This window comes from Patella vulgata, chromosome 1 (assembly GCF_932274485.2).
Source record: "Patella vulgata chromosome 1, xgPatVulg1.2, whole genome shotgun sequence".
Lineage (NCBI taxonomy): Eukaryota > Metazoa > Mollusca > Gastropoda > Patellidae > Patella > Patella vulgata.
The window spans coordinates 75,267,252-75,283,529 of record NC_065879.2 but is presented as its reverse complement, the minus strand read 5'-3'; the positions used below and the strand labels follow the sequence as shown (position 1 = coordinate 75,283,529).

The 16,278-nt window shown below is 34.5% G+C and overlaps 1 protein-coding gene across 3 annotated transcripts in view; it reads right to left on the bottom strand.

Annotated features, from left to right (window-relative positions):
- Positions 1-235: 235 nt before the first annotated feature.
- Positions 236-16,278, bottom strand: part of LOC126808695 (uncharacterized) — a 34,357-nt gene continuing 18,314 nt past the window's right edge. For all 3 annotated transcript variants that reach the window (XM_050533612.2, XM_050533611.2, XM_050533615.2), the window contains exons 5-15: positions 14,365-14,438; positions 13,651-13,807; positions 11,933-12,001; positions 11,520-11,610; positions 10,795-10,940; positions 9,887-9,985; positions 8,690-8,790; positions 8,354-8,449; positions 7,723-7,797; positions 7,000-7,093; positions 236-4,464 (exon numbers count right to left, since the gene is read on the bottom strand). In XM_050533612.2, the coding sequence (XP_050389569.2) occupies positions 2,803-4,464; positions 7,000-7,093; positions 7,723-7,797; positions 8,354-8,449; positions 8,690-8,790; positions 9,887-9,985; positions 10,795-10,940; positions 11,520-11,610; positions 11,933-12,001; positions 13,651-13,807; positions 14,365-14,438 (2,664 nt within the window). In that variant the 3' untranslated portion in view covers positions 236-2,802. The remainder of the gene's footprint in view (positions 4,465-6,999; positions 7,094-7,722; positions 7,798-8,353; positions 8,450-8,689; positions 8,791-9,886; positions 9,986-10,794; positions 10,941-11,519; positions 11,611-11,932; positions 12,002-13,650; positions 13,808-14,364; positions 14,439-16,278) is intronic.

Here is a 16,278-nt window from a genome sequence, read left to right as displayed (position 1 = left end):
CTAGGGTTAGTGTAGCTGTGGTTTCTTCTTCCTCGGAACTGTTGGTTTCCAATTCTGCTTTCTTGAATATTTATATTGTTGGAAGGTGTTCTAGCTCGTTCTAAACTTCTCGCTTGGCTGTTTGAGGTACGAACGAAATCTTGCCACTCAAAGCAATCTCCCCATTTGTACAAGTGCACTTTTCGTGTATTTTCTGGAATCTTCGTTGTTGATTAAAAGAAGACAAGACTGTTGATGGTTGTTAATAGTTCTCTATATTCTTTGGTAAACAGTAATCAACAAATATCACAACAGACAATTAATATAACAATTATTGGTCCAATGCTTAATAGTAAATAAGCTCCAATGTGGATATGGGAATTGACATAAACTTATGTCTCCAAATACAGGTAAATAAGGTCTGTCCTTAGGTATGTGATCTAAGTTGATCTCCCAAGACACGTGTGTAGCCAGCTCTTCCCAAATTCTGTCATTTTGGGTCTATATATCCCCATGCATCGCCTAGGGCATTAATCCTATAAATCTACAAACAATATACCCTGGTAACTAAACGCTATAGCCCGTTGACGTTAATTATAATTTATAAGCTCAATTTAAAGTTTAAAACAAAGAATACTGGAGACAGGTGATTAATGAAATATATAAGACAATATGAAGTAGATATAAATGGTGGGTAATTAAGGTGGATTAAGATCCATTAAAATATAATTGACTGAATTATGTAATACTGTGCGGATTAGCATGACGTATTAAACATTTACTATTGAGTCCAAATTCACCCTACTATACTTCCATATAAAGCTTGATAGAATAAACAATTGATAAGGATGTTCTAAGGTCTCTGTTAACTGAAAACAATAAAAATACAAAACCAAAACAGTATATACATGTAGATCTAATTTTAATCAAAATATATTTCACAGCAAGAAGGTTAAAGCTTTTAATACTTTCAAAAATATTTGGTTCATAAAAATATTGCTTTATAAAATGTCATAAATTCATGAATGCCTTATAAAAATACAATTGCTCAAGTGTGAGCAATATTCACATACCGGTACTCTTAATGAATCCAGCACAAACTGATAAAATACCAATCTGTTTCATATTAGCGGTAATGCCAAAGCCTTCTTTTAACTCTGTGAAAAAAAGAAGTGCAGTAAAGGTCTACCTGTGGTGTCACATCATACAGCGTCAATAACACATGCATTGTCTAGATACAAAGTTTCTTTAAAATCAGATAAAAATGAGTTCACATTTAACTTAACAATGAAATGAAATGCAATTCTAGAAAGACCAGCAAAATTTTCCCACATTAAATGTGGGCATATATAAAGTACATAACATTTACACTACATTATACATAAAATATATTTAATATAATTATATATTCATTTGAAAACAACACAAAAATCAGGTTTACTTTAAATTCTTTCATGTCCACTCAACACAAATAAGGCCGTTTGGGGACTAACATATCGTATACTGTACATGTATTATAATTTTTGTTAATTCACTTGCACACCAGATTCTTTATCAGTATGAGGAAAATAATGAAAGCCAACATGTATAGATAGACAACCCAACTCCTTGTCATGTACAAGCATGGAATTAGATTATTGAACTTACATGTATATGAATGATCTCAAGTGTATGTATTAGTCCATTCGGCCACCCAAAAACCATAACAATATAATATATAGGCTTATATATAATATGTAAATACTTTAATATCTCTTCAACATGCATTATGTAAGATTTGGATAAAGACCGGACTGTTCTTGCTATAATAGTTCAAAAATAGATAATGGAAAATGAATATATTGAAAATTTCATTCAAACTACTTTATTCTGTGTAAAGTTATAAGTGTTTTAAGTTTTGACAAAATGAGTGTAGACTGTTTATTACTTGACAATTGATACTAAGTCTGGATTATCTGTTTTATCGTTATACTATTAAATGGCCGAAGCATTCTTAGATTTAGCTCTCACATCAAGCATCTTTAACACAACCTGCATATGATACAACAATTAATAATTCTTTGCATGAGATCAAATCTAAACATCACATCATATAAACATCATATAGATCTACACTAAAAGAACATTTACTCTTTTTGAAATATTAGAAACTTTCAAGAATCATTAAAACTTTCAACCAGAAAACAAAAATTACATTCACTTCGGAGCCAAGTCATTATGAATGTGGTTTCAAAAAAAGGTCCAAAGGGCTTGCTTGTTTTGATCATATCCCAATTATTTATATTGTCTACAGAGGATGCTGAATGTTGACAAATTTTCAATTTATCATATCTTTGTAAATCCTAAATGGAAATGAACCATTTTGGAACTGACATTCCTTTCAGAGATTCAACTTTTACAATATCCTAGTTTACAGAGGATTACAAATCACTCAAATGATGATCACAGAATTTAATTGGAATATGAGAACTTTGAGAAAATTGGTATTTCTTTTAAAAAGTATCCAGTTTCACAATGACATATGAGCATCCCTTTAGAGTTTTCCACATAGAATTAATCAGTTTTATTCAATAAAATATATTTGACACTATAACACAACACAGTTCTATCAGTATATTATATACACACAACCTTTCGACAAGAATTCACTGGTCGTTATCAAGCATACAAATTACAACTGAAACGTGTGTATATAATATAGTGATTGTTATCCATAGAACTGGGTTGTGTTAAATTATGTTCAATCACTAAATGCCATTCAAAGATTATGTTCGACACTCTCATAGATCCATTGAAAAAATAAAATTCGTAAAAAATCTCTATCTATGGGAGCATATTGTTCCGATATATTTCTGAATAATCTAGACTAGCATAATGATCAGGTATACAAGAATCATCAGCATTTAACGACATACTGTGGATTCTCTTTTTATGTTTTTTACTAGTTCCTGGATTAGAGTTAGTTCGATTGAATAATTTAGATGTTGGAATAGTTTTTGGTACCACAGCTTGTGAAATTTGGTTGCTAGGCGCATTTACAATTGTTTTATATAAAAGTGATCGGATTCCGTCCCGCGGATTTACTGATACTGGTGTTGGAGGCCGTTTAACCACCTGTACAGCAACTTCTGATTTTTCATACTGAATGGCAGATGAAACAGATTTGGTTTTTCTTGTTCTTTGAACTTTGACCTTGAGTGAGGTATAAACAGAATCGTTATTTTCATTTGGTGGAGCAGCAGCTCCGCTTTCTTTCTTTTTATCTTTTGTAGCACTTTTGGGATTTGAAGGTTGCTGAATAATAACATGTGGATATATATCTCGCTGCGAATTTAAATCTGCTGATTCCAAATGGCTACTTTTTTCGTTTGTTTGCTTTACAATAACGTCTGTAGCAGAACCACTAGCTATTTGTTGATTAGAATCACATGTTAATTCAGTAATACCATATTTGGAAGTTAAGTTTTCTGCAGCACTTGTGTCATTTGCTCTATCCGGTTTTGAATTGTTGACATGCACATGATTTTTATTTACTGTGACTCTATTTCCTTCATCGAAATTAATTAAATCCGGTTCTGAATATATTTCTTCCTTTCTCACAATAGTCTCTGATACAAAAACACTGTCACTAAGCACCTCAGTTATTATTTCAATTTTAATTTCTGACGTCGAATATGGCACGGAAGACGATAATATTGTAGGTTCTAGGACTTCAGTAATTTTTGTCAATGTATTTGGACAACTGGATGAAATCAAATCAGATTCGTCTACATTTTCAGTTGGGTATTTATTTAAAGACTTAGGACAGGTATCACTGTCATGGCCGCCATTATTAAGTCTTTGCCGTATGCTTAAAGTTCTTGCTGTAGGCTTAGATTTTTTGTCTGTGGAGATATTATCTTGAACACTGTATGGTGAATTCCTTGAATTTAACATTCTAGAATCCTTCTCCAAGAAGGTATTAGATTCCTTCTCCCACACCGGATAAAATACAGAAATGGGAGGATAACCGGCAGTCACAGACTTAGAGCGAGATTTTTGAATAGTGTCAGTTTGTGGAATGCCATTTTTATTTGTTCCGGGGTTAAATGGAGTTTTGGAAAAGCTGCCATATTGTTTTACTTTGCCATTACCATTAATTCCTATTTTCGTTGCATCTGGTTTAGAGTTTTTCATATCACTACGGTTGTTCGAGCTAAAAACATCACTTTGTTGAATAGAAACATAGCTGTCATTTTCGTTTGTTTCTATGGAGTTTGAATATGCTGAACTAGAGGACGAATAACTACTAAAATCTTCAGAATAGACAGTTTCCAAAACTGGTGTTAAATTTCGTCCCCTTCTGTACATGGGCTCGGAGAGTGATCTGATACGCTTAACTACCTCTGGTGGCAATAAAAGTTGTTTTTCTGGAATTTCTTTTTCATCATCTTCAGCTTCACAGCAATAACAATCATACAGTGCCATCGCTGTTAGCAGAATCACCTAATTGAAGAAAAAGTAAAAGTGGAAATCTAAGTAATGATATGGGGTCTTACTTAGATTTCTAAGTAAGAGGAGTGGAAATCTAAGTAAGACTAGTGATATGGTGTTCCCTACCTAAATCCCATTACTTGCACTTGTATCTTTTTATGAAGCATCAAGCAACCAAATTGTGTATCACTCTGCTTTGTCTATGCAGAAGAGACTCATTATTATCGAATTTAGTCACAGCATTGATGTAATGAAACTGTGCACCACATTTTACCACTCTCACTTACATGTAATTACAATTAGAGCTACGTGTCCAAAGAATCGACAAATCAAATTCGCTAATTTATGTTTAGTTTAAGCCAAAATGGTCACCATCCATCTCAAAATAACCAATGATTATACAACTTTAGGCCACTTTGATTTAAATTTTAGTTTATCTGGATCAATTTCAAAAAATTTGCTTCATACTTCTTGAAAATTTGGAGTCACGTTGGCTCAGTGAGTAAGACCTTGGCTCACTAACCTGGATGTCCAGCGTGGTTCCAGTGGGGCAGGACACAGGGCCAGGCAAGGGACAATGTATAGTCATTAGGATGTAACAGAAAACCGAGGTGCCAAGAAAACAATGGCATGCACATAAAAGATCCCTTGGCAGTTGGAATTTGATATATACTATTCAAAAAAAGTAGGGGATATTTTATTTTGGGGGCATAATACTAAAATATGCAAATGACTACGAAAAAAGTCACTATAGAACCTAACAGAAGAAACATTTCCAGTTACATGTGACGCCCAAACGCACCAATAGCTACCGCATGGAATGCAGGTGATGCTTGGGATCATCATGGGGATCTAACCCAAGATTTGCACGACTCTGAATGTTACAGTCATTGTGGCATTGAATTCCAGGGTGGAAACATCAGTTTAATTGTTTTAGTGACCAGAAAACAAATTTTGATATGCGTCGGCTTATCCAAAATGAAAGCTTACGTGCCCTTGGCATGCTACAGATCGGCACAACACAGGCGGTTGTGGCGCGGACGATGAATGTTTCTCAGTCTGTCATAAGCAGGCTATGGTCCAGATACCGTGATACACAATCTGTACAGGACAGACCACGCTCAGGTCGACCAAGGGCGACAACTCAAGCCCAGGATCGATTTATCCGTACCTTGGCCTTGAGAAATCGTGTCATCACAGCAAATCAGATCAGCGCTCGTCTTCAAACAGACACTGGTGTGAGAGTGAGTGGCCAGACGATTCGGAATCGACTGCATAGGGGTCACCTTCGCACCCGACGTCCTCGCGTGATCCCTTGTTTGAGAGATCATCACATTCAGGCAAGACGTCGTTGGTGTAGGGATCGTCAACACTGGGATAATCGACGCTGGAGCAATGTGATGTTTTCAGATGAGTCAAGGTTCACTGTTGATTTTTTGGACAGACGTAGGAGGGTGTGGCGTCGTCGAAACGAGCGCTTCCAAGACGTTAACGTCATCAGACATGATCGATTTGGGGGTGGTTCTGTTATGGTGTGGGGAGGCATCACTGTTGCTGGAAGAACGGCTTTACATGTTGTTGCAGGGCGTGTTAGAGGCCAGTACTACCGGGACAACATCTTGGCAGTCCATGTTGTGCCGTTCGCACGACGTCATGGCCGCCGTTTCATCTTCCAGGATGACAACGCAAGATGTCACAGGGCCAGGATCGTTACAGGTTACCTCCAACAACAGAACATCACCACATTACCTTGGCCAGCACTGAGTCCCGACCTCTCCCCCATCGAGCATGTCTGGGACTTGCTTGGACAGAGGTTACATCAACGTCAACAACGTCCTGCCAATGTCCAAGAACTTGCTGCTGCGTTGCAACAGGAATGGGACAATCTGGACCAAAATGACCTTAGTCTTCTCATTAGGAGTATGCCACGTCGGATCAATGCTTGTTTGGCAAACAGAGGAGGATTTACCCGTTACTGACTTGGTTGTGATGCTGTGGTAACTTTGCTGTTTGACCCCGGGTATCATTTTACCCTTATAATGGTCAGTCTGTGCCTTACTTAGTCTAACGATCATTTGGAATAAATCGATGAATGTGAACTTCATTTCATTTTGTCATTTGTTTCTTCGTCAGTTTCATTAGGTGACTTTAATAACACTTTTTTTGAATAGTATATAAGATTAGGCCGCAGCGCCGCTGTCCGGGCAAAATTTCTCTTATAGTACACTGTATGGTGCATGTCAATGTTCATAAGCCCAGTTGGAGCAGAACAGTAGGACATTAACCCCATTTCATTTTCACTTCATGAATAGTTTTTGAATTCTCCTCCAGGAAATGACCAAGCTAAGTCTAAATCCAAATATTTTTTGTCAAAAAGGAAAATGTTATTTTTTTTTTCAAATCTGTAATTGACAAAAGTAAAAATTTGATTTGTGGAAAAGTATGTTCCTGAAACAAATTCAGACAAACGAATTCTGGATAATTCTATTTTGGGACAAACCCCTTTCTTCTTAGAAAATATGAATGTCAAAATGAAATAAAACTTACAATGACCACACATGCTCCTGCAGTGTAGGTTAAACCATCAGCAAAACCAATATTATCTTGTATATAGCCACCCCAGATTGGTCCAATAAACTCTCTATAAAATATATAAAATATATATAAAGAGAGAGAGAGAGAGAGAGAGAGATGGGGTTTAACATCCACTCACACAAACTAGGTCATTTCGTGACCAACACATGGTTTACTTTTATTTCAATAATTCGCTTGCGCGTAGGGGTCTTTAGCAGTGGGAGGAAACATATAAAATATAACTGCATGGAGCATATTTTATAATCACTAAACTAGAGATGAAAGCCATCTGCTGACCACTGAGAATGAAAGCATGAGAGCATGAGAGAAAATTTAGCATCCACTAAGTGCAAATCAGGTCATTTTAAACAAAATTTAGTAATTGAACACATTAAAATAAACACAACAGTTCTATGGATAACAAATACTTTATTTTTATTGGAGCTACGTTTCCAAAATGACTCTTGTCATTTTCAAGAAAATACTGATATTGACAGAAGGAACAAAATATATATACTATGTATAATCAAAACATAAGTGAAACCACCTAATTATGAGAACAGTGAACCTTGAAAACGACAAGAGAATCGTTGTAGAAATGTAGCTCTAATACAGTAATTGTTATCCATTGAACTGTTGTGTTTATTCAGGTCATATTTCCACTGTGAAATTTTCAAATAAAACAAGTAAACTTACCCTAAAGCATACATAGAACTCCACAAGCCAGCTACCAGACCATGTGTACTCAGACTATCAGGATAGCCAGTCTCTCTGTTAAATATAGAAAATATATTAATGTAATCAGAAAAATATGTTACACATGTCAGAAAGGTATTTTTATATTGTAGGCCTACAGGTATTTTTAAATTGTAAAACAATTCAGCTATGTGTATGGAGTTAATGTTTCTGAGGTATGGGAGATATTTCAATAACAGGTACCCTGTGGAATCTGACCAGATGTGACATCATCCTTTGATGTTGGTGTACCATTATTTGAAATGGGGTAAAGTGCCAAGCATACATTATTTATACTAGTTGAAATACTGGACCCGCGTGACATATTTCATTGGAATGCACATGTTGGATAGTGTCTGTATTTTAATGTGTTTAATGGTCTCGTGCAAGACATTGCGTAATATATAGATTATATAGCCCTCGTGCAATATCAATATATTACTTAATGTCTCGCACTCGACCATTAAACTATACTTAAAAGGACATGGACAGTTGAATATACAAGTGATTTCTATATATCTATTCTATATTAAATTCTATAACAAAATATATTTTGTGGTGAACATGATAAAACAAATGAAAAAGAACTTACATAGCAATTTCCATAATGATGTCATAAGATGGAATTATACTCATACTCATAGCTGCTCCCAATAAAATTAACGCAAGAATAATTAACCATAATTGACTGAAACAATAAAGTAAAAATATATGGAGGTATAGGTCAAAACAAATTAATCTTTAGTGATTGATCAATAAAATACTCATCGGTTTGTTTAAAATTTCAAAACTTAATAATTAAGGACTAAAAGCCTTTTCCTTCTCCTGTCTTTAACTCAAAGGACAATTTATCCACCAACTGTAGCAAGTGTACAACAATGTTTTAGAAATTAGAACAATGATTGAAAATATTTTATGTTTTACTTACTTGAAAGATGGATCAAAACCAAATAAAGAACTTGGTCCCAGCAGACAATGTGCTACACCACACAATATAAACCCTGGTATCATTAACAGACGATTATCTGGCTACAAAAAACACAATAAACATATATAGAATCTAACAATGTAATAAAGATTTGATTTCATTTTTTGAGTAATAAATTGAAACAAATAATACATCATCCAGGCCCACGAAGAGGGTTAAAACAAACAGACAATTAGCAAGCCTGGAAATAATGGTTTTAGATGTACACAACAAAATGTCAGACACTAATTAAATGGTAGCTAACATTTTCAACTTAGTGCCAGACATGTATTAATAATATCAATAAAAAAGACAAATCAGTGCCGGACAAAATGACTGGCAACAGAGGTTATGTGCCTGACAAAGCCCGAATCTGTGCCTGACATTGTCTGTGACAGGTGCCTTATTTCCAGGCTTGACAATTAGTGAACTGATATTCAGGTATTCACCAGCTAGTGTCACCCTAGTTTACCAATGGAGTGGAATTAATGGGAAGTTGGTAGTAATTATGTAATCTGGTTTGTTAGTAATATATAGCCAATCTGTTTCACAGAGAATTACTAATAATATATCTGTAAAAGATGACTGACTTCAACACGTGCCGTCACAGCACCCGGCGTCAATCATTGGCTGATGCGCGTGCATTGTTTACACAAGACATTACTGCTTCAGGCAGAATCCTGCCTTTTAGTCATTTTAATACACATTTACACAATAGGAAATAATTTTTACCTGCAAATACGTCGAACGTCTTTATTTATTTTTCTAATACATCAAAAAAATGTTTTAGAATTTAATTTGTCAGTGGAAAAAAGTTAATATTTGTGGCTCATTAAGTCACATTGATGTCATCCTTATCAGTGATTGTAACATCCTAGCGAATATTCACTGCTGATCAGTGTGATATATAGCCTGTACCAATGCTTACATTTAAAATCATATGCTCATTAGACATGTCAACAGCATATTTACACTCCAGACATTGATAGTGGATAACTGCTAGTTAATATAGAGATTCACATGAATTAAGTAAATAGCTCAAATCATGTTGGAGTTTTGTAAAGTTTCACCAATTTTGCGATTTGTCTACAATATTTTGAGATAACATTCTTTTTCTTAATACTGACGCAATCCACTGGAACTAAAGTCTATATTTACCAGTTTTTCAGCAATCCATCCACATAAAGCACAACTCAGGGCATAGGAAGCAGATAATAATAAAAACACAGCACCAATTGTAGCTGGAGTCAGATTAAACTATAATTATATAACAAACATGTTTGTATATCCAGTTACATTAATACAGTTTACACATTATTTACTGGTAAATCAAATCAAATATCCTACGTTCATTTTGTTTCATTATACATTTATTTCATGATACATTAATTTCATAATACATTTATTTATGACACATTTATTTCTTGTCTTACAGTATGTTAATTTGGACATAGATTTTCATCTTGTCAATAATTTAGTTAACACAAGACACAATTTTATGGATTACACAGTAATATATCTAATAATTGTTTATCTATAAAATTGTACCTGGTGTTAATACTATTAAATTACTAAATGTCTATCACAGAAATAATATATTAGTTGCTTTGTGTCTTAGAATTAGTTTAAAACATCCATTTCATTTTTAAACAAAACTATATCATAGTTGAACTTAAACATGCAACGTACATCGAAATGAAATGGGGTTTAACGTCCTACTGTTCTGCTCCTAAACTGGGCTAATGAAGACGAATATCTGAATTGTCCAAATAATATAAGAGTAAATATAAGCGTGAAGAGTATGAAATAAAAGAGAAAAATGGGGTTTAATGTCCACTCGATACAAACAAGGTCATTTCGAGACATAACACATGGTTCAATTTTATTTCAATAATTCGCTTGCGCATAGGAGAAAACTCAGGAGGTTGGACAGGTGACCCTACTCCTTGTAACGTACAACCGGGGAATTGAAACCACACCAGTTGATTCAATGACAGATCTTATGGTACAGCATGCATATACCAATAATTTGGCCATCCGGCACCCCCATGAAATAAAAGACTTACCTCCTCTAGATGTGGTTCTAGACATGGATCTAACACAGACCATACACCTGATCCTATGACTACAGCTAAACATGTTATAATTATAGATGGATGACGTAATAAACTTAATCCAGATTTCCGACGTAATTTACCTGCCAGAGGCTCATCTGTTAATTTAATATAAAAATATACAATTAATCAAATATACGTGTCTCCACAGTCGTACCCCTTGTTCTAAGCATGATTTGCTGATGGTTGACAGACTGGAATTAAAAACATAGTCTAGCCATGCTGTGAATATATATGCCCACCAGTTTTCAGGGGGAAGAACTACCCAGAAAATAGATTGGCAGGTTTAAATTTTGATAGGGTTCTCTCTGATCAGCCAAACAATTCCAGCAAATTTTAAAAAAAACACCAAACAATCTCATCTTCTGAGCACTTACATTTTTGGGGCACAAGGGGCAGTAATTCTCCACAAAAAGGTTGTACTGGATTTACTGAAAAATCCCAGCAATTTTGATCAAATCTCTCAATGACAGATAAAAATAAATTGATGCATGACTGTTGGAAATGGAAAAAGATTAGGAAAAAGCCCACTGCTCAGGCAAAATTCTCCCACCTTGCATTGCAGATATAACCATAGAAATAAAATTTACCATATGGCTGTCTCAAATTGACCCAAATGTTGTGTTAAGGCACATTGAACCCTGGTCCATTCTATTTGTTCATGTTGTGTAACTTACCTATTATAGATGGTGCTAAATAACAATTAAATGGTAAACTTGATAAAACCAGACCACCTAATACAAAATAAGGCAGAGAGAAACCTCCAACCTGCAAATAAAATACAATATTTCAAATAAACGACAAAATCAAACTAACCATTGTATATAACCCTTGCAAGACATAATATAAAAATAAAACATTCTAAAATTCTATTCTTTTGTAAATGATAATTAACCTGTGAACTATATCTACTATTGAAAAAGAAATTATACTCCATAAAGCTGATGAAGAAGCAACATTCACATTTGAACAACTAAAATTTGTGTTTTTGTGCAAAGACTGAGACGATAATTTAGTTACTTCCAGTAATAAATAAACTATTCAGTTTACGGTAAATTTTAGATATATAAAACAAGAATTAGTAACTTACATCAGAGAGTACCCCTCCTACTAATGGTCCAATTGTCAGACCTAATCCAACAAATACCTCTGTTACACCCTGTAATAAAATCAAATTTATGAAAAACATTTTTCATAAATATTTTTATGGCTTGATTGGAAGAAACAATAGCACTTTGTAGGTTTCCGAACCACAAGATGCTGTAACTCCTGAATTGACTAATCTTACAAATTCTTCAAGGAGTTTTAACAAGCACTCGCTGTATACCTTGCTTTATATAAGCCAATGCTTTAATTTTCTAAAGTATTTTTAATATAATATTATTTATCATTTTGAATTAATTACATTTAAGTTTTTAGAAATAATGGCTTATTAATTAATCCCTTGTGATAGGGAAAACAAATGAGCATTTATCTAAGGCTTCAAATTAAAAAAAAAACAAACAACCAAAACATGTATTATTAAGACGATCACTCTTCAACAAAACTTAAGCCTCCTTTTTGACATGCATGGGTCGTATGGTTTGGTAGCTCACAGACCAGCCGCAAGAAACTGGGTGAAAATATTGTATGTGCAGTACAAAAGTTCCTTCGTCCAGTCTCAAGCACAGGTTTACTAAAATTTTCCCCGTAGACTACCATATGGCAGGTTGTGAACTAGGTTTAAACATACATTATGTAAGAGCTAAATCTGTCTATTGCAGGTCTTTCTTTAGGTCTGAAATGTTATCTAAATTATTAATTAGACATTAATTAACTTATCCAGACCATAATCAACTCTAGATGGCATCACTAGCCTGCAATCTTAAGTGGATTGTGAGCCGATTTACTGCATAACTTTCCTTCTCACTTAAACGGTTAAATAGATAATCGAGACTATGCTGTTTATCGTACTGACTTTAGTAATGATGACAGAGGCTAGGCAGAAATTTCATTCGCTTAGTTTTCGGTTCATAGTGGATCAATTTAAATGAAATTTTCAGCTAATTGCCTTTACGTTATCTAGTTTTGAACTATTATAGTTAGAACTGCCAACTCGTTATCAAATCTCCCATAACATATCTTTAAGATCTTGCTTGCTGTTTTACTACAGAAATTTTTTTGCTACATTAATTTTACCTTGAACTGTCTTAAAGATACATTATGCGAGATAAGATAACGAGATGGCAGTTCTCGCTATAATAGTTAAAAACTAGATAATGTAAAGGTAATTTGCTGAAAATTTCAGTCAAATTGATCCACTATGAGCCAGGAATGAAGCAGGTGAAATTTTTGCATAGTCTCGGTTATCATTACTAAAATCATTAATATAAACAGCATAGTCTCGATTATCCACTTTTTCTGATTTAATTATCTTGCTTGGTAATGGCTGTGCTGTGATAGAGGTAATTAAATACAAGTCTGAGAGTAACTACAATTAAAGTTATCTTAAAGGGGCATTTTGGGAGATTAAATAAAGAGCTGACAGTTCTCACTTTAATAGTTAAAAACTAGATAATGTAAAGGGAATTTGCAGCAGATTGGATTCTAAACCAGTAAATATCGTAACCTAGCGATGACATCAAGAGTTTATTATGGTCTGGATAAGTTAATCAATGTCTAATTAATAATTTAGATAACATTTCAGACCTAAAGAAAGACCTGCAATAGACAGATTTAGCTCGTGCATAATGTATGTTTAGCAGGAGCTGTGTCTGTACAAATACTTGAAATATATAATATATAAAAACCAAATGTTGTATTACTTACAAAAACAGTTGTAAAAAATCCACTGAATTCTTTAGATGCTACTGCAAAAGCTGCTGTTTGTTCAGCAGTTACCCCAACTGACATTGCTATTTGTAGAACGAAGAACAGAACTTCAAACACTACAGAACCTTCTGTATATGGCACAAATTGTAGAGAACTGAAAGATAAATTATAAGATAGGTTGCCAGACTGCGAAACATCAACTACATTTCAAAAACATATAAAACTAAATTAAGAAAACGGACAGAAAGATGATAAAAGATTGTTCTTGTCCATCAATTATTCTAATGATTAGGAGAGATAACATTTATCATTTCTGAAACAGGTTTTAAAAACTGATAAGCCAACAGTGCGGCAGATGTCCCCTGTGGAAATACCTACATAAATAGATGACACAATAATTTATTGCACATATATCTTTTTCAGAAGTATTGAGCATCAAATGGATTATCTATCTATACTTAGAGTAAGCATAAAATGTTCACTATCATACTCAGTGAAGGTTTTGAAGTACCTGGTAGTGAAACTATACACTAAGTTTCATCACTCTTCATTAGTTAGAATCAAAGTTACCTTGTCCCAATTGCTTACGGCTCAGCTTTCCCTGAGCCGAAAATGCTCATTATCGAAATAAAAGTGATAGTGACTTTATAACTTAATTCCTAGATTAAGTTAGTAAAATATGGCTGCCCAAGTAATATGTAATGTACTTACCCCATAAGAATGGTGCAGCCTCCAGCTATGAATATTCCTGATAGAAACATAAACTTAGAACCAATTTTGCTGACCTATATAACATAAAAATATGTCATTTACAAAAAGAGAGATATTCAAATACACTCAACACAATCTAGCTTATTTTGGGACTAACATACGGTACAACTTAAAATAAATAATTCATTTGGACACATGTGTCCTTACCTAGAGAAAACCCATGATATTCGGCAGGGGACAAATGGTGTAAAGCATACTGATCTGAACACTAGCGGTTGACCGTGCATTGCAAGGGTTGAGATATGAAACGGAAGGTCAATGTCATTCCCCATGAGCTGTCAATATACCTCAAAGTTAAGCTTCAGGGCAGCCCAGGGCAGAGAGAGAGAGAGAGAGGGAGAGAGAGAGTTTAACATCCACTTAACCCAAACTAGGTCATTTCAGGACTAACACATAGTTCAAATAAAATTTAATAATTTGATTGCATATAGGGGTCTTTAGCAGTGAGAGGAAATCGGGGGACCTGGAGAAACCAACGGGCCTGGACAGGCTACCCTCCTTCTTGTCACATACAAGCAAGGAATCAAAACCACATCATTTGACTCAATGACAAGACTTTATGGTTTCACAGTCACACGAACATGTTAAACCACTAGATCGCCAAACTTCCTCACAAACAGATGAATAATCAAACAAGTCAAAAATATAATGATGTCTAGCATTTCTTCATAAGAAAACAACTGCCAATTTCTGGACATTTGTATTATTGACAATTCTTCAAACCAATTAAGAAGTTTTCAGTCTTGTAACTTCACATCCATACATAAAGATGATCAGTAATTTCATTAGTAATGAAAAGTGATGGAATTTTACCCGTATATTCCGGACTTATCCGAATTTTTTTTCGAGACTGCCAAAATTGTCCGAGAGGGAATATGCCGAATCGGACATCAAGACATGGTGAATAATATTCAAATTCCAAAATTAATATAGTGTACTGGGTGTATAACTACAGTGCAACCCGATTATCGTTGAGAATAGGCTGGATTGATTAGGTAATTAAGTGATCGACTACTTATCGTCTACACACCTACCTTGATTAACTACTTATTCTGCCTTGATTGGCTGACTTAATTCTTTATCGGACAATTCATCAAATCAATCCTGAACAGAAGTCATTGCTTCTCCTTTGTCGGAGGATATATCAATCCAATAAGAGTGATTATAAACTTAATCTGATTAACCCGTGATTTATCCATTGTCTCACGTTTTAATCTCCTTTGTGTCGGACAATAACACGTAGAAATTAGTCATATATGTCACATATCCTGATAACATATAACACCTCAAATCAACATACATTGTATCCGATAACTTGTCTGTCATATATTTTCGGTGGCAGCCGAAGTTAAATAAAAATATTTCACACACACGCATATGGCGCTTATATAGTTCAGTAATTAAAATGAAAGTACAAATCTCGCGAGACACACGAAATTAAGAGATGTATACGTGCCGAATGCAATACGCCTGATATCCGAGAAAAGATTATATTTTGATGGCATATTGTCGGATTTATGATCATATTTTGAATGGGGTTTATGTCTTTAAATAAATAAACACGCTAAGAAATGTTGACGAATATTTCCATTGGAATGAAGTAAGTAGTTAATTGTTTTAGACGATAGCGCATGCTACAGTCGAATGCAATTATTTAGCAGTTTGAGACACTCGCTCGTTGTATTAGAGAGTCGTTAACTACGGTTTACGGTCAAATAAATTTCGGGATGTCATTTTTTTACCTTCCGTATATAAATCGAAACGGAGTATCAGACGAATGTCGGACTTTGCTGAAAAATGTACCGACGTGACCCGAAAAATACGGTAATTTTGGGGGAGTTTGAAACAGATCGG